This window comes from Panulirus ornatus, chromosome 51, assembly GCF_036320965.1.
Source record: "Panulirus ornatus isolate Po-2019 chromosome 51, ASM3632096v1, whole genome shotgun sequence".
Classification (NCBI taxonomy): Eukaryota; Metazoa; Arthropoda; class Malacostraca; order Decapoda; family Palinuridae; genus Panulirus; species Panulirus ornatus.
Window position 1 is genome coordinate 857,464 of NC_092274.1, and position 27,601 is coordinate 885,064.

General features: G+C 44.6%; 2 protein-coding genes across 3 annotated transcripts; both read left to right on the forward strand.

Moving 5' to 3' along the window:
- Positions 1–486: 486 nt before the first annotated feature.
- Positions 487–21,142, forward strand: LOC139764794 (uncharacterized). Its single transcript, XM_071691684.1, has 10 exons — positions 487–886; positions 9,736–9,871; positions 14,165–15,161; positions 15,447–15,555; positions 16,382–16,457; positions 17,060–17,252; positions 17,834–17,923; positions 18,322–18,524; positions 18,786–18,925; positions 19,057–21,142. Exons 2-10 carry the CDS (start codon positions 9,736–9,738, stop codon positions 19,210–19,212), a joined length of 2,100 nt encoding a protein of 699 aa, XP_071547785.1. The 5' UTR covers positions 487–886; the 3' UTR covers positions 19,213–21,142.
- Positions 21,143–22,933: 1,791 nt separating this feature from the next.
- Positions 22,934–27,434, forward strand: Atg12 (Autophagy-related 12). 2 transcript variants are annotated; one of them, XM_071691686.1, is made up of 4 exons: positions 22,934–23,089; positions 24,519–24,655; positions 26,438–26,600; positions 26,854–27,434. In XM_071691686.1, exons 1-3 carry the CDS (start codon positions 22,996–22,998, stop codon positions 26,558–26,560), a joined length of 354 nt encoding a protein of 117 aa, XP_071547787.1. In that variant the 5' UTR covers positions 22,934–22,995; the 3' UTR covers positions 26,561–26,600; positions 26,854–27,434. The 2 variants fall into 2 exon arrangements, with proteins under 2 accessions (XP_071547787.1, XP_071547786.1); XM_071691685.1 differs by having other exon boundaries at positions 26,438–27,434.
- Positions 27,435–27,601: the final 167 nt, after the last annotated feature.

Sequence of the window (27,601 nt, forward strand, 5' to 3'; positions counted from 1 at the left end):
CGGGTATTGTCATAATATATGACAATATATTATGTATTGTCATAATATATGACAATACATCTCGCCAGTGACACTCGAAGTTGTCGCCAGAGCTTTTGATTTTCATTCCAAACTTCGACATGCGATAGAAAGTCTCTAAGACAAGAACCGTCGGCTGCTGCATCACTTTAGAACAATCGTTTGTGTTCTTGAGAACATTAGTGTCACATGATAGTATGATGGTGTTATGTAGTAGTACCACAAACATCTCTTCTTATAGTGTGAACCGAAGAAAATGGTGTATGTTTTTTTTGTGTGTGTGTTTGTTTGGGGTCTGTGGCAGAGGAGGCTTTGGGGAGGGTAGCGTTAGGGTTGGGTAGTGATGGAGGGTGTTGGAGAGGGAGGCTATGGGATGGGGGGAGGGTAGAGATGGAGTGTGGAGGGAGGGAGGGAGGAGCTGGTGAAAGCTGGTGGCTGGGCTGTGAGCGTTGGCTGGCCAGGCACCAGCACATTCTCTCCCTCAGTCGTACATTGTCAGCCACCTCGCTGAGTGCTACCGTCGCAAAACACACTCACAGGCAGCAACACACGAACTCACAGAACATCTCCAACACACACTTTTCCCTATTACACCACGATAATAAGCCTCCTCCTCCTCCTTTCTCCTACGCACTCTTTAACACACTCCTCCCCCACCTCTCCATGCGACACATCTTCGTGAACGTCTCCGCTGGAACTTAATCTTCAAGTGTTGTTGAGTGTGGTGCAGCGGCGCCTGGGGTGGGTCTCTTGAGTTGGGCATCGTGAAAGAAACAGAAGCGGGGCGAGACCTCGCGCCCAGCGGCGCTCCAGTCTTCTTCGTCTCGTCGCACACCGACATCTTCGCCTCAACAGAAGATAAAACAAAGTAAGACCAGAAGCACTTGTTGTCTCGTACACCTCAGTGGGTTATGGTTATTCATATCCTTGATGCCAGATCGTGCGGTATTTAACCAGAAGAAAGATCATGAGGCTCATTCAATGACCCGAGTTGATGGTTCAAATTTTCCCCGTTGTTTTGGTTACGTGCTCTACCCCGTCCCCCTCCCTCCCCCTTCGCTTATGCTCTGAATATTGATTTAATTGCGGTTACGTGTGTGTGGCACGTGAACCATAATTATGTTTACGTTCATTAGAACCCCTTGCGTTCCTGCCGTGATTGATGACCGTGAGTTGTACGTCGTGCAGACGACGTCGGGGTCAGACCTGCACACGTGAAGGAAGACTCCTGCGTCGGGTCTCGTGGCTCTCTGAGAGACTTGGTGTTGGAGATGTCGCTGGGGGCCCCTCACCTCCACCGCCGCCGAAGGATGGCAGGAGATCCTGTAAAGATGCCAGGACTCAGGAAGGATGGCAGGACTATGGCAAGATCCTGGAAGAATGGCAGGACCATCGCAAGGTGGCTGGACTCTGGAAGGACTTTAAGATCCTGGAAGGACTGTAAGACCTTAGAAGGACTCTCAAGACTTTGGCAGGACCCAGAGGGATATCAGGACTACAGCAATGAGAGGGATGACAGCAGACGCCCCGGAGCTGGACACTTAAGAGCTGGACGGCACCGGCGGAATACACATCTGCGAATCATTAGTTAAACCAGAGCAGCCATGCAGGAGTGAGAGCAGCGTTGTGTGAGGAGGACCCGAGGGTGAGGACCCTTAGGCTTTAGTGGTCATTCAGGCGCAGGTGACGCTCTAACCCCTCCCTCCTCCTCCTCCTCCTCCTCCTGCTCCTCCTCCTCCTCCTCCTCCTCCTCCTCCTCCTCCTCCTCACCCACCCCGTATCCCGCCTCCTGCGTGACGCCTGTCTCTTCCCGTCGCACCTCATCACCTGCGTACCGTGTACCGTGTACACAACGCACGGTACAAGGTACAGTTCCATGTACGTGGGTCCGAGCGATGTCAGAACATCTCTCGGGCACGACGATGGTGGTAGGACCCTGGGGCACGACGCGTCGGTACGACACACCCAAGGTACGATGACCCGATCAGGTCAAAGGTCAGGCGAACGTACCCAAAAGTCGCACGACCGTGCTCAAAGGGTCGTACACCGTTGCGCTTAAACAAAAGTCGTCTTTGATGCGTGCATCAAGGGTTCAACAGGTACCCTCCACCAACAACCTAATCTTGAAGACCTGTTGTTGACCTGTATAGAGTCGATGTTTCCACGGTATACTAACATGCGGGCAACCCGTATGTGTTGCGTAGGCCTAAGCCTAACAGACCCTCACTGGTTCGACGGATGATCGAACCCGGATCCTCACCATCACCGTATACACAGAAGCCGTTAAGTTCGTTGATTTACCGGTAAACGTCATCGGTTTTCATGACGTGTTGTGATGATCTCGTAAAGACACTAAGGTCATGACCATGACCTGGTAGTGTTCGATTCTAGGTAACAGAGAAAAGGGTTAGCATTGGTGTGATTAGAAATGCCAGTTATCTCTCCTGATGTAGTTGTGATTAGAAATAGTTAAGGATTCCATCTAGTTGTTCCAATTATAATAATTTTCTTGTCTAGGATACTCTAGAATAGATCCGAGCGGTCACTTTACATGCCTTGAGGAAATGGATGTAATTTTGATGCCAAATGATCTTAAATTACTACTTTTTAGTTCTTGATTACCATGTTGGTTTGACGTCACTCACGCCGTGGTAGAAGGAGTGGTTGGGGCCGGTGGGAGGTGAGAGAGAGAGAGAGAGAGAGAGAGAGAGAGAGAGAGAGAGAGAGAGAGAGAGAGAGAGAGAGAGAGAGAGAGAGAGAAGGTGGCCGGGGAGACAACAATGACTGGCTGGTGGAGGAGGAAAGTTATGGTGTGGGAGCCAGCAGCGTGTGTGTCTCTCCCCTCGGCACAACACACTCGCCCAACACACTCACCCACGTCTGTCGTCGGTAACTCGCACTCTCACTCACTCATCTCCTGTGCTGGCCTCTCACACTTCCTTACTCACCGGCTCAACAACCAACTGAACGACGTGGGTCATTTGTATCCCATGGGATATGGGATAAAGAGTACAATCCAAGGATCTGCTGCGTGGATAGCGAGTGAGACGGGCGAGGAAACCCCCAGCTGTCACGGAAGATGTATGGAGCCGTGAGCCGCCACCGCCGGCTACAGACGTCCGGCAGTGTTCTACGATGCCCTCCGGCAGCCGCTATGGGTAGCTGACATCACAAAGACAGTCCCCGAGTAGGGAAAGTTGGACAACGAAGACAGTGATGAACTGCCTTCTGTTGTGAGGTGTGTGTGTGTGTGTGTGTGTGTGTGTGTGTGTGTGTGTTGCGGGTACGGAGTATTGGCCCGGTTCTTAATCTTGTATGTATGTACCATATCTTTGCTCCTGTGTACACACACACACACACACACACACACACACACACACACACACACACACACCAGCCACAGCTTCGAGGAAAGGATGAACACCTGGGCCGGGTTTGGGATCGACTTCCGCGCCCAGGATTCGAACCCGTACTGTTAATATGATAAACATTTTGCGGCAGATCTATGGTACTGACAACATATATCATTGATAGGTGGACGATTTATAACCTTACATGATTTCGTGTGTGTTAGGAAGCATCATAAAAAAAATCAGGTACAGATTTAAAAGAGTTGTGTGAACATGGCTTATACTACCTTGCCTATGATATTCGTACAACACTGTCTTTCAATAATTAAGACTAGATTTGACTATGATATTAAGGTTTGCCTGGTAATTAAGCCTTCTTAACAATGATGATAATTATATCCTGAACATGTATGTATGTATGTATGTATAGCATGGACTTAAGTCTTTTAAAAAGACTTGTGATGGAGTAAGTACAGACGTTATTGGCAAACTGTGGTGATCGCTCACCCCCACGTCACCGACCAACACCTAAACAAAAGACTGCCAATCAAGGTTCCTTGAGATATTCACAGGGATTGAGGCCACATCCTTGTGATGCAGACGGAGCAAGTGGAGCGTAAGTCTCGTCCACTGAACTGAGAACTGAGAGAGAGAGAGAGAGAGAGAGAGAGAGAGAGAGAGAGAGAGAGAGAGAGAGAGAGAGACCCACATCCAGGCCAGCTCACACATTTCACTTCCCACATCGTGTTTTGGTATGGAATTAAACACACGCTTCCTGAACCCAAACGGAAATAGAATTTCTATGCTTGTTAGCCATTAATTTCCCCTCTATATCGCATATTGGAAAGCTTTGGTTTTGCTATACTCGTCTGTTGAATATATTGTATAGTATATCATTGTGCAGTATACTATTGGTATAGTATTGCGTTGGTATGTCTGCAGTAGGGGGTATTATAGTGGTATATCAGCCACTCATAAAATTGACAATTTCATCATTGAAATAAATGTGTTTATTTATGTTGAACTCGGTCGGATTTAGGCTCATTATCTTGCATGGCCAATAAGATCCGTCAAAGTTAACTTAGAATCAAATGAAAAAAATCTTGAACCTCCCTCAAGGGGTCAGAGATTCTTCTAATAACACATCTACTCCCACCCACTGTGTAGATGGCCCAAGTCTTTTTTTGTAAATCAAGATAAACATTAAGGAGAAAACTGGACAGTAAAAGTCATGTGGGAAAATTTATGTAAATATTTAATGTCTGCAACAGCTTGGAGGGAAAGTTGCTGTGCCGAATTTTTTTTGCCTTTTCTATAATTGTTTTTATTCTTGATTTTTTTTAATATTATTTATTAATATATATCTGATCCTGCAAGGGTTTAATGTGTAAACCGTCGAGGTGTTTTAGGATCTTGAGCACGATGGTACGACCCTTATGTACAACGCTATGTTCCTAAGTCTTTGACCAGACCCTTACAGGTCAGGTCAAAAGCCAAAGCATTGTACCGAAGGCTCGTCTAGCCAGACTATATCAATATCGAAGGAATATAGACATACGTTGCTTGTATGATTGCATTAGAAGTGTCGTATTCAAGGACAGACTAGTGATATAGAACATTGTCCTGGTTTTTCCTGGATATGATCATAGTAGGGAAACATCAGCGCTCCTCACACATTCGCTCTCCATGCACGCGCCTCAAATAACCAGTTGTGTGGGCGATGTGAAAGCCACAGGTGTGATTTTCCCAGTATTACCTGCGCCAGCGGGGCCCGCTGAGTGAACACACATCTCGGGTGGCGTCCACACCTACCGCTTGATGTTAGATGAGGTCCATCTTCACAACATTTCATGATGTTGAAGGTAGAGCATAAACGTACGACCCTTGAACACGATGGAACGACCATTGGATAGCATGATGTGGTCTCTGACCTAATCGTAAGGTTCATCGCACCTGAAGGCCCGCACCGCAGTGCTCATAGGTCGTACCGTCGTATTCTAGGATCGTACCGTCGTACCCAGAGGGGTAGCCGAGATGAAAGAGGGTTACGCCCCGCTGGGCGGAAGAACGGTGCGCGCGCAGGTCGTCGGCTCTCGCCACCCCAGCAGGGAAAGTCTGCTGTCATCCACCGCTCACGCCTGCTCATCACTTGACACGGCTGCTGGCAGCCTCAGGCACGGCCGACGGAGCCTCCGGGAACACACACACACACACACACACACACACACACACACACCGTACCCGAAGGAACGCAACAAACACGGAGGCTAAATCAACTGGAAGTGACGCCCGACTTGAGAGACGGTTGGACAAAGGAGACGTACGTGTCTATAAACTAATGGAAGGTGTGTAGAGTGAACGCGAGAGAAGCAACATTACGAGAGAGACAGGATGATCAGCGTGAGGTGAACAGCAGGAGACCTGACGACGCAGAAGAGCTCTCCTCCCTTCACTGGCTGAGTGAGAGGTGGGAGGAAATTCCATCCGAGGTCTGCGAACCCCGTACTAGAGGAAGACCACACGTCAGGTGTGGATCAACCGCTCAGAAGACCAAACTAGGCCTCGCCTGCACAGTATTATTACCGGCCATGGCGCGAGTGCACCTCGCTGGCCGGCTACCTCTGTCGTCACATGGTACCTCCCTCACTGCATGTAGGTAACGTGTGTACCATCGGTACAACAGGAGCTGCAGCAAGCGAGGAACATGTATTCCCTCACTGCATGGCATGCCCCCTGGCTTGAAAAATCTGGAATGTTGTCATTTCGGTTTTGTGTTGTGTTGACTAGACATCAGACGTTAGAGGACCATTATTGGAACATTTTGTTGTTGATTGCCAAGTCCTGCCACGCCACAGGAGGTCGGCGACCAACTCACACGGGTCCATTGTACTGTCAGCCAGTCATGGCTTTCCAACGGCCTCTGTGCCTCCGTCAATGGCTCTTTCCGTACCAACAGTAGAGCAACGGTTGGTGCTTTCCCAACGTATCTTTCTCTGGGTAGATTATGATGTAGGGTACCATTACTGTCGTTTTCTAAGTCCTCTCACGTCCCTTCGTGTATCCTGACGTATTCCTGTGTACTTCCCAGCAAGCACAAAACTGGTCATGAGGTGGACGTGCGTAAGAGGAGTTAGTGTCTCATCTGGAGGTCAGGTTACCGCAGGGGTTATGGCTCTGTGCATGACGTCATGAACTCCGGGTGAAAGTAAGTCATCGGTCAGCATACAGGTGGTGGTGGGCGGGCGCTCTGCAGGGGTCGAGTGTGGCCGACCCGGGTTTACGTAGCCTCGTCTCGGTTCACAACACACACACACACACACACACACACACACACACACACACACACACACACACACACACACACACACACACTTGTCAGTCTTCTCATCTGTCGTAACCTGACCTACGGCTGTACCTCGTGAGCACGACGGGACGACCCTGGGAATAGGATGTTACCGCCCTGGAGCACGATGTTACGACCCTTCTCGGGCACGATGGGTTCGAACTTTTGATAAGCACGACGATGATGACCTTTGACCCTTAGAGGTATGGTCTCACTAGTTATAACAGTATACTGCCATGACCTGGGCAGGTCTGTGAACCCGTGACGAGACGGTCTGGACATGAGGCGTCCCGCGACACTTGTTACCAGTATTGGTTGTGACCAGTTGTAACAACACCCTCGTCCACTCCGTGATGGAGGGACACCAGCTGAGGGAGTGAAACATAGAAAGCTCTCTCTCTCTCTCTCTCTCTCTCTCTCTCTCTCTCTCTCTCTCTCTCTCTCTCTCTCTCTCTCTCTCTCTCTCTCTCTCTCTCTCTCACAAGAGATGCGCTGTGATGTCCAGATGAACTACTGAAGGACGAGAGTGATGGTAGAACAGAGAGACTGGATAGTGAAGATAGGTAGAACATAGACAGGATAGTGAAGATAAGATGGGTAGGACATAGAGACAGGATAGTAAAGATGAGATGGATAGAACAGAGAGAGACAGGATAGTGAAGATGAAATACGTAGAACAGAGTGACAGGATAGTGAAGATGATATATGCAGGTGTAATATCATTCTTCAGTAAAGTAAGTCATGTAATTGATATTATTGAAGTGATTGATTGTTAAGCTTTGATTTAAACGTATAGTTTTTGTTTGACATGTGATGGTAAGTCCATTCGTTGGAGGAGTATGTTGTGACCCGACCTCACTAACGCAAGGGTTTATTTATGACGTTGTAACTCAGCACTCTTCGGAAACTGAGTGTTGAGGTTATTGGAAATTGAGTGTTGTGTTTGCTGTGTCGTCAGGGCACAACAAGAATCAGCTACTGTGGTAAGATCGCGAAAGCCAGTGTTATGCACGAACAGTGAATACATCAAGAACAGAGTGAAGTGGCTACTGAACAAAACTAAACAGAACAAAGAACATTTAAGACAACTAACTGTGACCTGAACGCTCCGAACATCTATAACAAACAGAACAAACGTAGACACTGAACAAAAGTTCAAAATGTAAAAGCTGAACACAGTGGACAGAACCGGTTCTGAAGCATAGGTTGGCAGTTGATCCCTGCAAGAAGGACTGGGAGGGTGGAAAGGGGCATCATGTATCAGGCAGGTTATGATGGCAGATGTTCGGTTACTTGTGGAAGGCGCGTTGAAGTTGTGTCGCAATCTGTGGATTGATGAAGGTGACTTTATTTTAGTTGTACATCATCAACAAGATTGGCATGTGCTTAACTATAAATATTTTACATAGTATAAAGAATGAAAGTTAATGATTATTATCTGTTCGCAATACCCCAGAGGTTACCTGGCTGGTCACATTTCCCTTCGTGTTCTTTCATCCCTGTGGGTCACTTAAGCATCTTGCTTTCATTATCTTACAGGAATTTACAAAAGGAAAAATGTTCAGTATTCCTGAAAACGCAGATGTCATCTGAATATTTATAATTTGAGTAAAAGTTTTAAAACTAATGCCCTGTAGCATGGCAGTTGCCTCAATGTTTGGAGACTTAGTCCACTGGCCTCCATGTCTGGAGACGGAGTCCACTGGCCTCCATGTCTGGAGACGTAGTCCACTGGCCTCCATGTCTGGAGACGTAGTCCACTGGCCTCCATGTCTGGAGACGTAGTCCACTGGCCTCCATGTCTGGAGACGTAGTCCACTGGCCTCCATGTCTGGAGACGTAGTCCACTGGCCTCCATGTCTGGAGACGTAGTCCACTGGCCTCCATGTCTGGAGACGTAGTCCACTGGCCTCCATGTCTGGAGACGTAGTCCACTGGCCTCCATGTCTGGAGACGTAGTCCACTGGCCTCCATGTCTGGAGACGTAGTCCACTGGCTTCCATGTCTGGAGACGTAGTCCACTGGCCTCCATGTCTGGAGACGTAGTCCACTGGCTTCCATGTCTGGAGACGTAGTCCACTGGCCTCCATGTCTGGAGACGTAGTCCACTGGCCTCCATGTCTGGAGACGTAGTCCACTGGCTTCCATGTCTGGAGACGTAGTCCACTGGCCTCCATGCGGACGGCTTCAGTGTACTACTGGTGGTACGCGTACCATTGGTACAAAGACGACTGAAATCTCCTTTCTCTGCTCTCGTAAGTTGACCCACGTCTGCAGTCACTCATGATGGGTCAGAACCACTTTCCGCTCCAGTAACTTGACCACCCCGTCTACCAAGGATGAATAAGAACCTCTCGGCTCCAGCCAACTGTACTCACTCCTGAGGCGTCGTCGGTAAGTATTGTTTATTGTCTTAATGGTCGCTGGAACCATCTGCGCCACGGTACTTTCTAAACGTTTAGAACCGAGTGGCAAACGGTGACTAGCGAACGAAAATTCGAGGAGGATTAATGAGCGGCGTAAGACCACGTAGGTGTGAGGTGGGTTTGTAGTGGCGATATTTACCCAGCGTCGTGTGAAAGCAACGACGGAGTAAAGGGTGGAAACATATATGAAATATAGGCAGTAAGATCAGGAGGAAGGCGAGGCAACATTGCTCTGTAGTTAGGGCCAGGCCACGTCGCCTGGTCCTTGGCTCTATATGGTCTGTGTATCTTGTGTGTGGTCTGTGTATCTTGTGTGTGGTCTGTGTATCTGTATAACTCACGAAACAGATCGAATGTCGGTAATCACCACCAGAGTTCGAGGTGAAATTTCGTCCTTGGCCTGGCGTGAGGCGTCCTCACTATACACCATACATTCTGTACATTCATTTAGTATCATTGTCGTACGACAGGGTAGTCCAGGACATTAATACGTGAGGAGATGCAGTATACATGTACGTAGGTTAGGTATATAAGCCATGCTGTAGCCGGATCTGTACTGTTCAAGACTGGAGAAAGTCACGTGGCCTCTGACTTTCAGATGATGCGGGCGTGGGCGGCGATGGGCGTGGTGTTGCTGGTGTGGGCGTGTGCAGGAGCGTGGGCGCTTCCAGACGCCGCTCCGGACCCGGAAGCTGAAGCTGAGGCGGATCCGGCAAGAGGGAAGCGACAGCTGTGTGAGTACCTGTGTGTGTGTGTGTGTGTGTGTGTGTGTGTGTGTGTGTCATTACCATTCTGTATCTATTTGTGTGGTACAGCGAGGGAGTCCTACACTCGTGGGGCCTCATCTCGAGAGTATGTTATGCCACTTTTTAAACTTCTCTATACTGTCACCATTAACAGTTTTATCAGTTTATTCCATTCATACACTTCCCTCCTACTGTCGTTCATACACTTCCCTCTTACTGTACAGATACTTCTCTAAGAAGTTTCTTGCTTTGACTGGTTCACTTTCTTTGCCTCTTTCGAAGAACTGTTCCCAGGCGACAGTGTCCGCTTGAAAGTTATGAGCAAATCTTCCCTAACTCTTTTCTCTTCCATTCTGGGCAAATGTAAGCCTTTTACTCTGTCGCTTTATTTCATCTATCTTAATGTAGGAACCACTTTTCTTGTCCTCGTGTGCAACTTCTAAATAGATCATTATTTATTTCAAGTGAAGCGACTCAACTTTAGAAGCATACTCAATTCTAGGTCTTAACATAATGTGTAAGTAGTTTATTGAATACTTATCATTTCATTATCATAATTACTGTTTTCATATTTACTGTCTGATATGTTCCTTCTCTAACATATCTTCTGATGTGTTGCGGTAGCAGTTCTGACGTCATGTTGGCCACCAAGTGGTCTTCTCACAGATTCATGTTATTTGTTTCCTGCTGGATCACGGTCATACTGAAGCCATAGTTCATTGTAGCCCGTCTTCAATTACCTTCCAGTCAGGTCAACTTCAACAGCCTAAAATCTAACATTATCTGTCAACATTGGCTTTTGTTTCTCTCTGAGTAAAGGCAGTACTGGTCGTTCTTTGCTTCTCCCATGCCTGTAGCATCGGCCGTTCGTATGTATACGTTTGAATCCGGTTCCTCTGGTGTGGCGTTAATATCAGAAGTAAATACGGCCCCCAGGCCAAGCCCTGCGGAACGCCACTGTTGACCCCCATCCAACTTAGAAAGGCTCCTCTACCGTGCGTTGTTTATCTCCTTCCGCGAACGAGTGTCTCTACCTCTTGCGTGCCTCAAGTTCTTCCACCTTCTTCACCACCATCCTTCTGTGTGGGTCACTGACTGATGCCTCTGTACAGTCTAGCAACACACGAGTCAACCGTTCATCTCCTGTGTCAGAAGCAGAACTCACGTCTGTTGTGTGTATCTCAAACATAACCACGACCTCTTTTCTCTGAGCTCATCCCGTCTCTCTCTCTCTCTCTCTCTCTCTCTCTCTCTCTCTCTCTCTCTCTCTCTCTCTCTCTCTCTCTCTCTCTCTCTCTCTCTCTCTCTCTCTCTCTCTCTCCTCTGTATGCAGTCAAGTCATGCACATTTCCTCTCTGATTACTTGACCTCGCTGGGCAGAAAGATTGCCGTGAAGCGCAGTACAGTTACCCAGGGGGATCTCACTGTCGTGTTGATGGGCTTACGAGATAAACAATCAAGCGAGCTGTTGCTCTTTGTGTACTACCCTCCTCCATCTTGGTCGCGGGTCTTATGACAGCAATATGGGCGACGCTCTGCTTTCATTTTCACTTTCTCTTTATGCGAAGTCTCTTATTCGTGACTGATCACCCGAAGTTTAAGTAAAAGTAATTCGTTCAGGAAGTAAAAGTATTATTGTCAGCTTTTATGATAATGGGAAATCTAAGATTACCAGGGTAGAAGTAATTTCCGTCTCTATAAAGCCATCTTGGCTTGCGTGATGGTCACCCGGGTATGACCGGGTTGTGATGGAGCGACGTGCGTAGCGTACGTGCGTAGTGTACGTGATATAGACCGATGAGTGCCGATGGAGGATGGTCTGTGATCGGCGTTTGGAGTATCGGTTTACCGATTCGGCCGACGATTATTTCACACGTCATAGTTGAACTTGTGTGTGTGTATATACTGGACATGGATGGCTTTAAAGACTTTAAAGACGAGAGAGAGAGAGAGAGAGAGAGAGAGAGAGAGAGAGAGAGAGAGAGAGAGAGAGAGAGAGAGAGAGAGTTCGACCAGACCAAAACAAGAGTACAGAGCTAGGGAGCCTGAGTGATTGAACTGATGGAACATATTGTCATTTTGAACACGGAACGTCCCAGTCATTGTTCTCGTTGAACACAACGGTACGATCCTGGAGAACGAAGGTACAACCCTGTTAGATAAGTAGACGTGACCTTTAGATTTGACCTAAGAGGAAGGTCATTGGCCAAACCATCACACACAAAGGTCGCACCGTTGTACCGTCGTGCTTAAGGGACAAGTGCCGCCTTCAGAAATAAATATAAATATAAATATAAGTACACGAGAATGAAAGCGAGATGAGATTGTCCCCTCAGTCTCATCTGCTCTGTTCGTGGTGGCCGCCAGGAGCCATATGTATAAATAAAATGTATATTGTCATAGCATCATCCTTAACTCCTGAAGATAATGGTCAATGTTTATTTTTTTTCCCGGTGGGTTGACGTGTAGTTTGTCTTTGACCTTCTTGATGACCCCCCTGGCATTTGATTGGTCTAAAGCCCACCCAACCGACCAACCAGCTTGGTGGCAGTTTATCATGTATGGCCAGACAAATTTACGTACTTTGTCCAAAAAAGAAAATAACTGATGTTGATATGATAAAACTGTAAGACTGAACGCTATGAAAAGAGATACATATGAAGTGAAATCTGTCAGGTTTATTGCTGGTTTCAACGCCCACGAAGCTTCTTATTACCACTGGGGACTATATTCTCTCTCTCTCTCTCTCTCTCTCTCTCTCTCTCTCTCTCTCTCTCTCTCTCTCTCTCTCTCTCTCTCTCTCTCTGAAGATCATTCTGAACAGGTGTAGCCAGCTGGCCAACAGTAATGACGGCTTTCGTAACGTTTTGTCTTCAAAGTGTCATAATTTACTGGTTCTTCAACAGTTTCTCCTGCTTTAGTTTTCTTTCGTGAAGATCAGGTATCTTAGAAAACGGGAATTTAAGGGAGTAAGTTTCCTAAATGTATGTTTGTTTTGTTTTACGTCAATTTATTTGTTTATCTGCGTGTTTGAAGTACTTTTGTTTGTATTATGTGTTTTTCTAGATGAGTGTCTATTTACTTGTGTATGTAAATAAATGCTGATCATTATATATTGTGTAAAGAGAAAAAGAATTGTAATAGAAATTCATTTTAATCTGAATATGCAAAATGTGCGTGTTATTTTATACTATATAGTAAAGTAAAGGAATTGTTGTGTAGCTTGATTTATATTATCATTAATTTCCACCTTTTCTGTTATGCCTACTATCCATGTTTGATGACATGTGTGTTGCACCGGATGAGCTAAATTAGCCTCTGGAGCGTACAAATGATATGAGACTTCCAGCCGTATTACCAGGACTCACGACTTGACAGTGATAGGACAGTGCAATCCCCTAGTGCTTGTCGCTTGGCTACCTTGTAGTACATTTTAACTTCTACTAACTCTAGATAGTTGCACAAAGATGTATATATAGATATTTATTGGATCGTCTGCATGCTAGAAGTGTTAGTGCGTGTGTGTGTGTGTGTGTGTGTGTGTCAAAATTTGGAGCTTTGTTTCGTCCACCAGAAATGCTCGTCACAAGCAAAATGTGTATAACTTTGGTTTGGTTAGGTTAGGTAAAGACTTTGTATATAATGTACATATGCCATGATAGTTTGTACATAGAGACACTCTGTACTTTTTGTGTTTGTGATTATCTCTTTGTACTATAAGGGGGAGGGAGTGTTGCATTTGTACATACGTGGGGCCCCATCTCTTGAACATTCTCTTCTGTCATACAACTTCTTAACTGTTTGTGTTGTGTCTGCGTTGACCGTGCCGTCAGCCATGCTGTTCCATTCATCCATCATTCTCATGCTATAAAAGGAATGATTTACATCTTTTTCAGTAAGTTTCTGGCTTAATTACTTGTGTGTGTGTATGTGTGCGTGTGTGTGTGTTGTGTGTGTGTGTGTGTGTGTGTTGTGTGTGTGTGTGTACATAGAGCCTTGCACAACAGATAGAGAGAAGGGGTTGGGGTTGATGACTGTGTATGAGGCTCACACCAGGTGGCCCAGCTGCAGCAAACAAGACGAGAAGCACCTTGGCCTCCCACACCAGTCTGCCTTCTCCTACATGTCACTTTTTTTTTTTTTTTACATATTTCCATCGACGATTGGAAACGTAGAATCCATTTTGCTCTTTGTTTTGCTGTTGGGAAGGTGGTGGTGTGAGCCCGGTGCACGGTAGGGTGTAGCATGTGTTGAGGTGGTGTTGTGTGTGTGGTGTTGCAGTGCCGCTGGGTAGCATGTTGCGACACATGAAGCACTCAGTCAGCTCCGGCCTCTACACACTGGGCACCACTCTGGACCGGCATGTGGCACCGGGGGTTCGCTATGCCACCGAACGCCTCACCAAGAATGTGGCACAGCCCCTCGGCAAGGCCATCGTGAAGGCTGGCAACCACGTAGTGCTGAAGGCTGCCGAAGGCGTTCAGGCTACGGCGCATGTCGTGAGCACCCGCATCCTGCCGGCGCTGGAGGATCGTCTGGTGACGGTCGGCAACGCCGCGGTTCCCTACATCAACCGTGGCATTGATGCCCTCCAGGCTGGCCTCCAGCGAGGGGCTACGGTGGTTTCCAGATCCACAGCCAAGGGTTTCGACCGGCTGGGCTCCCAGGTGTTGGGTGAGCGGCGACACAATCGCGTGAAGACGATCGCGAGCAACATCCAGGGTGGCATAACCAGTCGGCTGAACGAACTGGCCGGTGCTATCAGTAGACTCAACTCACCCTCCCAGCATGCTAACCACGACCACACTAACCATGACTACCACGACTACGTAGCAGCTACCCAGTACGCGAGCGACTATGACCAGTATTATGACCCCGGCGACGCACCATCGTCCAGCGCACGGCCTCCCGTGCGCTCGGTGGGGGAGGCGCTGAGTCGTGTGGTGGACAACACGGCCTACAGCCTCTCCACCCGCATCCTAGGCCACAACCTGACCAACGCCGTGGCGCCCATCGCTAAATCCGTGTCTAACACTGTCGGGCAAACCCTCCCAGCTGTTGGCTTCGGCGACGGTCGCATCATCATCGACCTACCGGGCGCGGAGACGGAGAAGGCGGACCGCGTCAGGAGCTGCACCACGCCCACGTCCGAGCCCGGCTTCTGTAAGGACCTGAGTGACTGCCCAGAGCTCATCTTCGACCTCGGTAACCTCAGAAGATCCGTCTGTTTCAAGAGCCTCTTCGTCCCTGGTGTCTGCTGTCCAGGTTCTTCCCTCGAGTAAGTTCCTTCTGATGATACACCTCCTTGTACGTCGTTTCCCATATGGCATACAAATAACTGTACATTTTCGTGTAGATTTATATGTTATGGTGTCCAGTTTTTCACTTTCTCCATATATTCCCACAATTTAGCATGAGGACTTTGTTTATGTGAGGAAATTTATTTTTTTTAAGTCTAGATAGAGAACTGAATACACATCTGCATTTTTGACGTAAACTTCCTCATACACGACTGAAATGATATTATTTGAACGATTCTCATTCCTCACTGCTAATTCCGTAGTGACGTCAACAGTGTGAACGACCAGTCAGAAGTTCCGGGACGACCTCGTCCGGTGACCTCCCCTCCTCCACTGCCACCACGACCTCTCACCACCAGGCTACCCAACCCTGTGAGTCGCCCAGGGCACCACGACCAGTGAGGGAAGCAGAGTTAGCAGAAGAGGGGTACCTAGCAGCAACGAGTGGTAGAAGCAGCTGGGAACAGCTGAGTGCTGCTGTGGTTAAGTAGACAGCAGGTGTTAGAACATCAGAAGCAGCTAGGAACAGCTGAGTGCAGGTGTAGTTAAGTAGACAGCAGGTGTTAGAACAGTAGAAGTAGCTAGGAACAGCTGAGTGCAGGTGTGGTTAAGTAGACAGCAGGTGTTAGAACAGCAAAAGCAGCTAAGAGCAGCTGTAATTATGTAGCCAGCAGGTGTTAGAACAGCAGAAGCATAGCTGGGAACAGCTGAGTGCAGGTGTAGTAAAGTACTTAACAGTTGGTAGAGCAGCAGTTAAAAGCAATACTAACTGTTAACAGATAACAAACAGTTGACAAGATCAGGGTAAGAGTGATGTTTAAGAACCAGCAGTCGTGTGTGGCCGTAAGAGTGGACAGGGGAGACGAAAGTTGATTCTTGGCAGCGAAGGTGGTTGTGTGAGGTCACGGGAGAGCTAACAGTCATCAGAAACAGTTAGAAGCTGCGGCCCAGGACAGCACTTAGGGGAGGAGGGAGGGGATATTATACCCAGCACTTGAGGGTTGAGTGCTACTCAATGATGAATGGCAGTTCACTGTTTTGTTTGACAAATCCTGGAGACTTGAAATTAGTTAATGGACCTTCATGTACGAGATTGCATTCCAGGTTCAGAAATGAGTATCTTTGCATGCTTTCAATGATGGTATTATTGTGGAGGCAGAAGGGTGAGTGTTGATCATTGCGCCGTGTCTCCTCGCAGATCGCTGGCACTACCACAAGCCCCAGACCCATTCATCCGCTGACCGAGCCACCAAGACGTGACCCTGATCATCCTCGTATGTATTATAACCTCACCAGTGACCCCTACACTGCCAAGCTTCTTAGTATAAAGTATTGTATTGTGTACTTTGTTATCATTATCACTCTGTGATGTTCTTTGTTGAGTCTCATGTAATGGAACTCCGTTGATTATTTGATTATTTTGTTTTATGATGTGGCCTCCAGGGAGGCATGGTGAGTGTCTGTGTGTCATTTGTGTTTGTAATTACCACATATGTGTGGTGTGTTAAGGAGTTGTGGCCCACCTACTTCCCCCGAGGTACATATGTAGAGTTCCCCTCTTATATTCCAGCACAGAGGCAGAGACCCTCTTATGTATTCCAACACAGAGGTAGAGGACCCCCTCATATATTCCAGTACACAGGTAGAGACCCCCTCATATATTCCAGTACACAGGTAGAGACCCCTTCATATATTCCAGTACACAGGTAGAGACCCCCTCATATATTTTTAGTCACATATAGAATTTCCCTCATGCCACAGCCCAATGATAGTCTTCCTGTAGCAAATAGCTGCTCTCCTGTGTGACGCCATGGTTGGCCATTAGAGCCAGTGTTGGATATCGTGTAACACAGTGTGTTGCTGGCTGGTTCCACAGGCTGTGGTGTGCCACGGGTGCCCACCTTCCGGGTGGTGGGTGGGGAAGAGAGCAGGCGAGGGCAGTGGCCCTGGATGGCAGCCATATGGCTCCACGGACCCAAGAAGACGGAGTTTTGGTGTGGTGGTTCCCTCATCTCACGTCGCTACGTCCTCACCGCAGCCCATTGTACCAAGGACTCCAGGGGAAAGACGTGAGTACCTGTGGCTAGGTTTGAGTACCAGGGGAAAGACGTGAGTACCTGTGGCTAGGTTTGAGTACCAGGGGCAGGACATGGGTACTTGTGGCTAGGTTTGAGTACCAGGGGCAGGACATGGGTACTTGTGGCTAGGTTTGAGTACCAGGGGCAGGACATGGGTACTTGTGGCTAGGTTTGAGTACTAAGGACAAGGTCACAGTAGGAGAAGCAAAACGTGAGCAGTAAAGTGAGAGTGTGATGGTTAACGAGGAAACCTTAATGACGATTTAAAGTAGCAGTGGCAAGGTAGCAGTACTAGGGGCATGGTGAGAGTTGAGGAAAGATAAGAGATCCTGGGGCGAAGTAAGAAGATAAGATAGGACTCCCAGGGGCAGGAGGAGCTATACCAGAGCGAGACAGGAATACTCAGGGTAGGTTTAGAGGAGCAAGCACAAGGGGAAGACGCCATGGGTAAAGCCTGAGGACCAGGTCAAGACAGAGGGACTAGAGTAAGGCGAGGAGAATCAGAGATAAGATAAGGTATGTTTATAACACAGCCATGTTAGTTCTCGTGACGTCATGAGGCAGTGTTTCAGGTTCAATGCGCAGCAGTTCAGCGTGAGGTTGGGTGACCACAACATCTTCAGTGAGAGCGATGACTTCATCTCCAACCCTCAGACTTACAGGTCAGTTCACACTTACATCTCGTACTTATACTTATACTTACAGGTCAGTTCACACTTACATCTCGTACTTATACTTATACTTACAGGTCAGTTCACACTTACATCTCGTACTTACTTATACTTACAGGTCAGTTCACACTTACATCTACTTATACTTACAGTCTTGTTGAACTTGAACTATGAATCACCCAAACTTTGTATGTTTTCCTTTGGTTGGTACCGTAGTAGATGTGTGTGTGAAATCATTTTAAATCTATTTATCTTTTTTTTAAATTTTCCGTATACAGATGGTCTATATTCTGATGGTCTATATTCTGACAGACATAGACACACAGACAGACACAGACACGGGTGAAACCGAGTCGCATTAATCAAGTTAATCATCTCCGTCCTCCCAGAGTGAGTGAGATTCGTCCTCATCCAGACTTCAAAGCCCATGGCTTCTACAACGACGTTGCGCTGATCCGTCTGGAACGTGCGGTGGACTTCTCTGACTACATCCTGCCCGTGTGTCTCCCACCGGAGGAGTTCAGGAGACAACCTCTGGACCACCTGCTGGGGCAGACGCCCTCCGTGATAGGCTGGGGATCCACCTTCTACGGTAGGAGGCTCTGACGCTTAGCAACAGACCCTCTTCGTCTAGTTCCTGTTCAGTATTTGGAATATTTGTTCTCTTCTTCTCTCTAGTGTTTCTAGATTGACAGAAATTAATTAGTAGGTTTCTTGCCATCTCTTCACACCCTTAGCATTATCCTCATAACATTATCACTTGACGTATATGATCTGGTTGTGGTTTTATGACCATTCGCTGAGTTGAGATTAACTGCAGACCTTCGCTTGTGTGTGTGTGTGTGTGTTGCAGGAGGCCACGAGAACCCTACCTTGCGGGAAGCTCAGCTTCCTGTGTGGAAGAACAGTGATTGCGACGACGCCTACTTCCAGCCCATCACTGAGATCTTCCTCTGTGCTGGCTTCGTTAAGGGCGGCCGTGATGCCTGCCAGGTAATGTTCCTCGTACAATTGGTACCCGGAGTTACCACACCCCTAGTGTGCTTCTGTGTGTGTGTATGTAACATACATCAGTATGATGTTTTCTCTGCAGCTAATGTCTGTTCTCTGTCCCCTCCCTGCAGGGCGATAGCGGAGGTCCCTTGCAGTTATACACTGATGGGAGGTGGGTCCAGATCGGTCTGGTGTCCTTCGGCAACAGGTGCGCCGAGCCTGGCTACCCTGGAGTCTACACCCGCATCTCACACTTCATGCCCTGGATCCATCAGAACATGCGCTGAAGCCCCCACATCCCCCTGGCCTCTCCATCCATCTTCCTCTCCCATGGCGTCCTGGTGGCCAGACATCGTGCGCTGGGATCCCCGGTACTGGGGAGGTTTTCAGTGTTGCCGCACTGTCTCCATTTTAGATTATGAGATCATATTCTGTCGATCTCCTCCTGTGTTCTTTGATCACAACCAACATACGTTGAACATCATCCTTCACATGTTAGATCTCATCCTTCATGTATTGAGCCTCATACTTCATGTGTAGATGACCTAAATGTGTACATCCTGTGATTGTGTCAAATGTGTATTACAAAAAAGAAATGTTTGAACCCTGTCTGATGAAGTGGTCCTTCTCTTGGTGGATATTACTTACGGGTCTCCTACACCTTCCTGGGTCAGAATTATCTTCACTGTGGGTGTTTAGTTTCCTTTATTGGTCATCAGCCATCCATACTCTGGTCCTAAAGACGCCAAACATTCACTCCTTTCTTACTTATCACCATCCCAGCGTAGGATCAATTCAACATCTCTCGATCGTCTCTGGGTCCACACAGGAGATGTGGTTGACTAAGTCCTCAAGGTTACCCATAAAAGCGAGTCTGGAGCACAACAACAACGTATAAACTTTGTGTTTCAAGTATTTTCGTTAATTCCCACAAATGTTTGGTGCTGTTATGCATTGATGTATATCTTCCCATTTCAGTATGGTATTGATATAGAAGATTTTCTCTTGACAGACCGCTATGACTGTACTTGTAACCAGCTGTTGGAAGATGATCTGTAATATGATAGTGTAGAGATGGAAGGGATGGCGTGGATAGGATAAGAAGTGTGTGACGTGACCCTATAGGTTCCTATGATATGTCATCAGCTGGACCATATTTATAATCGACCCTATCACTGGAATTGGCTTGTGCTATGAACACGTAAAGTACGACCTTCAAGCATGAAGGTACGACGCTTGAATACGGTGGATAGGCCATTGTACCCAAGGAGGATCTATGCTGTTGTGCTCAGGGTACATGTGAAGCTGACTACGTAGAAAACCTTCTCTGTCTTTCCCTTATGAGTGACGTAGCAGCCATTTGTGTTGGTATACCATTGACCCAGCCTGGAGCATACCACTGACCCAGCCAGGAGCATACCACTGACCCAGCCTGGAGCATACCATTGACCCAGCCTGGAGCATACCACTGACCTAGCCTGGAACATACGACTGAACAGATTGGAACATACTGGTGACCACAGCCTGGGAATATACCAGTGACCAGCCTAGATTATACCGGTGACCAGTCCGGAGCATACCAGTGACGCATTCCACTGACCAGCCATGAGCATTCCACTGACCAGCCATGAGCATTCCACTGACCAGCCTGGAGAGCATACCAGTGATCAGCCTGGAGCATACTATGTTCAAGAACGTCTTCCACTGGTTTCTCCCTACACCTGGCCAGTCTAAGAGTACTTCTTAGCCACAAAAGAAGGAACAGAGAAGGGGGCCAGGTGAGGATATTCCCTCAAAGGCCCAGTCCTCTGTTCTTAACGCTACCTCGCTAATGCGGGAAATGGCGAATAGTATGAAATATATATATATATATATATATATATATATATATATATATATATATATATATATATATATATATATATATATATATATATATATATATATATATATATATATATATATAATATATGATTATTATTATTAAGCAGTGATAGTATTGCTTCCTGTATATTGAAGTAATGCCTAGTGTTGCCTAACAGATTACTACCTAGTGTGTATGTGTGTCATTTGCTACTTGGGTGAATGATTTGTCGTCTGTTGTAGAGAATTGAAGAGTCAGGGGTGTGTAGTGTGTTTCTGACTACCTCTGCTGGACAGATATAATTTCCCTTTCCTCGATTTATGTAAATATATGATGGTACTTATTTTGTAATAGTCTGTGTTTTACGTATCCTCAAACAAACAAGGATGGTGTTCAAATGGTTATGTCGAAGTTAAGGGTATTTCTATTACCCCTAAAAAGAAAAATCCCTTCAAAACAAGGAAGATTAATATTCTAGTGAGTTCCACGTGAGATTCATATTTTAGAATGAAATGAGAAAAAAAGAACATGAGAAATATCATTGTGTTAGGCTGAACTGTGAGAACTAAGGATAGGATTATTAACTTGATTACATTATCAGCAAGCGGAGGAATATTGATGTGTGTGTGTTTACAGATGGATGGAAGAGTGAATGGACCTTCTGTCGATTGTTATTTATTTATACAATAAACTGCATAAAAAAGCTAAATACCAAGTTGAATATTGGGATTGATATAATAAACTATTTTTCTTCGATTTTCCTACCCTCGTTACAATACAATCTCAAGAAGCCTCGAAAAAATGCCTTCCAAATTCTTAAGCACCTAAACTCGTCCCTCTGGTCAACACTCCTATGATCCCTCTAACAACCTGTTCACCTCCTGAAACCTGTCTCTCCAGTCAACACGCTCAAGAACCCTTCACCTAACCCCTTCCAAAGTCTTCACCTCCCAGAACCCATCCCTCCAGTTAACATTTAGGAAATATATTCGAGACATTATCTCCAGACAAGTGTCTTGGCTGTGAAGGCGAAACATGGCAAGACAACATGTGAAGAGAAAATTAGAATGAAGGCGAGAATAACGTAACACAACGTTTTGTAACACCCTTTCAACCTACATACACTACGTTTACCAGATGGTAGTTACATGATGTATAGGATTGGTGTACATATGAAGTGCAACTAATCCAGGACATAGTGATTAAAGCCCAATCAGCATCTGCACGGAAGTTGAACATGTCGTCGCGCGAGAGAACTGGACTGATAAAGAAATTGAGATAATGTATTAAAGCGCTTTAGAAGGGAAGGTGTAACCTTAGAGCACCATGTTACGACCATTAGGTATGATGTCCTGACCCTTAAAGGTGAAGACAAATGCCAAGCCATCATACACTGGGGTCTTGTGCTCCAAAGTTATATTGTCGTGTTTGATTAATGAAAGAAGAGGCTAAGATAATGAGAAAGGATGTAGTTACAAATTAGCTGCTGGAGTAGGAGATAGGAATATGTTTATTTGAAAGGCAATTACAAAATTAAAAGAAGGCAAATAACAGTATAAAACTGTGTTGACAAATGTGGCTGTGGGGATCATAGATGAATATGAACATAAGACCTGAGCATTGTCTTAGAAAATAGGTAGTTGCATAGAAGTATTGAAAGTCATCTTCATATTTTACCACCTGGTCAGTGAACTTAATGTTTTACGAACTAATTAAGCAAATCAGTTTCATTTTCCAGAGACTGCCTATGATATATCCTTGAACTGCTGCTCTAAGAACAGTTTTATTCCATAAGTCCATATTTATTAAACCTCCTTTAAAACCCATCTTGTGTACCGGCACCACATATGTTAAGATACCAGATATATCTTGAGACATTTACCAATAGTGTCCCGCCTGACCAAATACATAAGACTTATACATCCAGATAGTTGGCTGTCATATGACAATGGCACTTGCCAAGGTTGGACCTGGTAAGTCTCATAATTATCAGTACGAATCAAGTTCAACCAATTTAATACCTACGGTCATTACTTAATGCTACCTTTTCACCTCAGCGAATTAACGGGAAAAGAGGTGTAAAATTAACACATAACAAGATATCATAAGCTTTTCAATTCGCCACGTTAATATATGAGATCTTTGTGCCCCTGAATGTGACGTCATGAGGTGACGGGTGGGAGTGAAACTTAAATGTAAACAAACAATGGACGAAGAGAAGGATAAAAGTCTTCCACCTCAAGAACCTGTGTCAGAAACCCATCAAGAACCTGACAGTAAACCAACAGTGTACAAAAAAAGTGAGGATATAATCCTAATCTCGCACTAGCTTATTTCGTAGTAGAATATAACGAAACAGGTGATACTGAATCCGTACACTTCGTGTAGTTAGGCTTCATCTGCTATTGAGCATTGATATTTCTTTTACCATAATAGAGAAGTCGGTCCTGATTAAGGTTCTGAAGAGCATGGGTAATGAGGGGTTGAATAAGTAAATGTCGTTGTAGTATACCAGATTATCAGATTTTAAAACCTCATGTAATTTCCCTTAGCATCCGATGTCTACCTTATGGTGGATGTTTGCATTTGAAATCGTTGTCATTACTAATTTTTTGTTTCTTGCTGATAGTCGAAATGCATCTGCAGGGCTCTTTGTGTGTTCATGTAGATAAAACGGATTTGCAAGCAGCGCATTTTATGATAATTGTCTTCACGGAGAAACTGTAGATTGTATAGTTATATTTCAGTTTTAGTATTGAATTTAAGGGTCAATTATTTACATGTGCTTAAGTTGTGTCATCTCATTAATCAGTTTTATATGCAAAAGAATGAATTCGCAGTGCAGTTGTCAATGCTAGAAATGAGAATTTTTTTGAAGGGTGAATGATTTTATAGTAAAACTCCAATTGAATTTTGCATCACTGTTGGCCTTGGATGTAGAGTGATTTTATTCAGATGTGCGTGTGGTGTTTCGAAAATACAATAAAAGCTGTAGAACATCATTTGGGGTATCATACTTTAGTGAATGAAATTAGATATGATATTGGTGAGGGTCGTGTTTATCAGGGAAAGTGGGGTTATTTGATATAAAATTAGGTAAAACACCTGGAAAAGAGATAGGGTGAGGTTTCCTATGTGTAGGTAATGTTTCACCTGGTACTAGCAACTTTACCATCAGAAAACACCCATATTTTCTCTGATTTAAGTAATCCTCATATCTTAAAATCATTTAAGAATATATGATACAGGCTCTGGAAATTATTGGTATATCAGTGATTTTTACTTTTGCTTTCAGTATTATTTTTTGATTTTTCAGTATCCCTCAACCATCTGATCTCTGATTAGAGTTTTCTCTCTCTTTGTGTGTGTGTGTATGTGTGTGTGTGTGTGTGTGTGTGTGTGTGTGTGTGCCCCCCCCCAGTTGTGATATGATATTTCTATTCAAAAGAAATAGAAAATGAACTATAAAAAAGTAGATTTAGTCATGTAAAGTACATGGGTGTGTTGTTCTACCATTGGCATTACAGGTAATATTGTTGCTACCAGGCTTGTTTTATCATGATTTTTTCCACCATGTTTGTCGATGGAATAGAAATTGTCATGTTTTTAATCTGTTATACTCATTATGATATGCCCAAATATGAATGTGTTGCAAAAGTAGATACTTTTTTCTGTATGCTAACTTGATAACATTTCCATTGCCATTTGCTAATGAAAAACTGTTTTCAGTTGATGTCTTATTAAAGGCTACTGGTGATGCTCCTATCATGAAGAAGAAGAAATGGGCTGTGGAAGGAGAAAAGCCTGTCGGATGGGTTGCCGAATTTATTCGCAAATATCTCAAACTAGAATCCTCTGACACCTTGGTATGTTGTGTCATATGATTTATGTTTTATCAAAGTACTTTCAAACTTAAATAAGTACTGAATTTACTGTGGTCTGTTTTGTTCATTAAGAAGTCTTTTAACCTCGGTCAAGATGATACAAAACCCAAAGATAGATGTGTAATCTTGGTATATGAGGATGACTATATAATGGATAACTATATAATGGTTTTGACTCCCTAAATTAGTAATAGAAATCCAGGATAGGAAGGTAGATATAAGATTATTAGAACTGTAGCTTCTTTGAGAAGATTGGATGGTACTGTTGTCAAGAAATGAAAACTGAGACACAGACAAACCCATTGATATTTAGGTCCATCATAGCCACCTTTAGCAGGGAGTAGCTTAGCAATACTTGGCAAGAATTGACATCTGTTTTAATGCTCTATGATATGGTATGCTTGAATATGAGATGATAGTCCTCTAGAAATGTTGTCCATAGAGGTGCATCATTTGGTTAAGTACAGTGAAACTGGTACCCTAATGTACCTTTTTCAAAAAGTTAACCCCCTAAGCAGGCATTTGAATTGAAATTCTTGGGTTTTCTGAAAACTGGTTTTTCAAATAAAGGGGAAAGCATTTTTTCTCATTATATGAAAGCACTGTTTAAGAAGAGAAAAAAAAATCAGAAACAAATGAAATATGCCAGCACTTTCCCCTGGTGAAATATGCTCCAAGCAGCTCACAGTCTGGTTTTGACATCTCAAGTGCCACCACCTTATTTATATGTGTTGCTATGTTTGGTTCTTTTTGTCTTCATCAGGTATATATTTATCGACATGTAGATTATGATATGGATTGCTAATCTACTTATTGTTAGAGAGTAAATACTTGATGTCACCCACACTTTCTAGCAGAATACTGTAATATCCTCCCCATGCCATGGCTGATGGGTAAGTGAAGAACTTATTTTTAATTGCATGTGTAAAGAGGACTAAGGCATTTTGTGCCACCTCCCTAGATTAACTGAAATTGATTGGTACTGTGAAAGCATGAAATGTTTAGCTAAATGAGGTCCCCTTTACTGGGCAGTGTAGATTTAAGTGAGGTCGGGTTAAGGAGTTAATGATTAATTTGCTTCAGCATCACTCAGGATCTCAAGATTGCCTTTCATGAGTGTGTTTTCAAACTTGATACTTTGAATCATGAATTATTTTCTGTTCAGCAAATTTTCATTTATTACAGAGTACTGTTCTTGTAGGGAGTCTGTTACCATATAATTATCCGAGTCTTCTGCTGCTGTTGTCAGTGTACTGTACTGTAAAGTTTAGTAGGGCAACTTTTATCCTGAAACTGGAGAATGATTAGATGACTTTTGCAATAGTATATATGATCCCTTGTGAAGCATATCCTCTTTGTACACTGCTGAGATATGTACACTGTGCATGCATCTGGAATTGATAGAGGAATAAGTCTGGCCTTGGATAGGGCCTCATCGGGAGGAATAAGTCTGGCCTTGGATAGGGCCTGCATCGGTAGACAATGTCATTACCCATCTCATTGGTGCAGAATGGTGATACTTCCATCTGTAGTTACCAATCAGTAGACTGTTAGAATGAATATCAAGATGATGAGAATACTTTCCCCCTGGAATGGATTATCTTGCAGGTATAATTTGCCTTCAACTGAGACTCCACCTTCTCTTTTGCAGAACTTTGGTTACCATATTTGTTCTTTTATTTTTGAAGAAAGACAAATTTAAGATATGAGTCACAGTGTTGGGAAGTGTATGTGGTAATGAATATTTTTCTCTTCCTTCAATAGTTTGTGTATGTGAACCAAAGCTTTGCCCCTGCGCCAGACCAGATCATCAGGAATCTGTATGAGTGCTTTGGGTCTGATGGCAAGCTAGTCCTCCACTACTGCAAGACTCAAGCATGGGGATGATACATGGATGCTTTATTATATGGAACTGTATCTATTAAGTGTGAGTTTGCCATTTGATTAGATGTACTGTGCTTCTTTTTTATATAATTGCTTTAAAGAAAAGTGTATGAAATCTCTAAAGGTTGTAAAGTTTATGATATGTAAAAACCTTTTTTTTTTCTTACATATTTTGAAATACATTTATAGAAAGTTGTACTGTTTTGCTGGGTAAAGTATGATGTTCATAATTTTTAAATACTTCTAGAATTGGAATCAATAACTTATTTAGAATAAATCTCCCTGCATTCTTACAGCCATGGATGGATTCAAAGCTGAAGATCAACTTGATAAAATTGCTTAAGGTCCCTTCTGCTTTCTTCAACATATGTATTCTGCTAGAAAGTACAACTCATTTTTAAAGAATTTTTGTGCGAAGGAAAAGAAAGACTATTTTTATTTTTCCAACAAAACCTAAGGCCAGAGATTTCCAAAATTGAAGTGGAGAGCCTTTATTAACAGCTGCCCTTTGTACATACCAGGAAAGTCATCTTTGTTTATTGTTGATGTGTTGATTAATGTAGTCAGTAAGCTTGTGGAATCTAGTCATTGGCACATTTTGTAGATTCATTATGACTGCTGTGTAAGGGAGATTCAAAAGTTAAGATTTATATGTGTCTTAGAAAATAGTTTGCATAATCAGTTTTCTGACAGATTTTCTAAATGTAGCACAGTGTCTGAATATAATACTAAGATTTCTGTTTTTTCTTTTATGAATTCTTTGTATCAGTAGGCACTGGTAGTTTTTTATATAGTGACTAACATGGCAAAGTCAAAAGATACCCCAGTCATGGCCATCTTGGATGTAAATAAAGATATGAGTAATAGAATGAAGAAAGTAATTATAGCTCCTTAGGTTTTTATACCTGATTTAATAATAAATATTTTAAAGGTTGAAAGGTTACAGGAATAGGGAGGATGAGAGAAGACAGAAAGTTTCATAGCATCACTTTTAGGAGAAAAGTAGTGCTGTACATGGGAAGAACATAATAAGTGACCTGATGG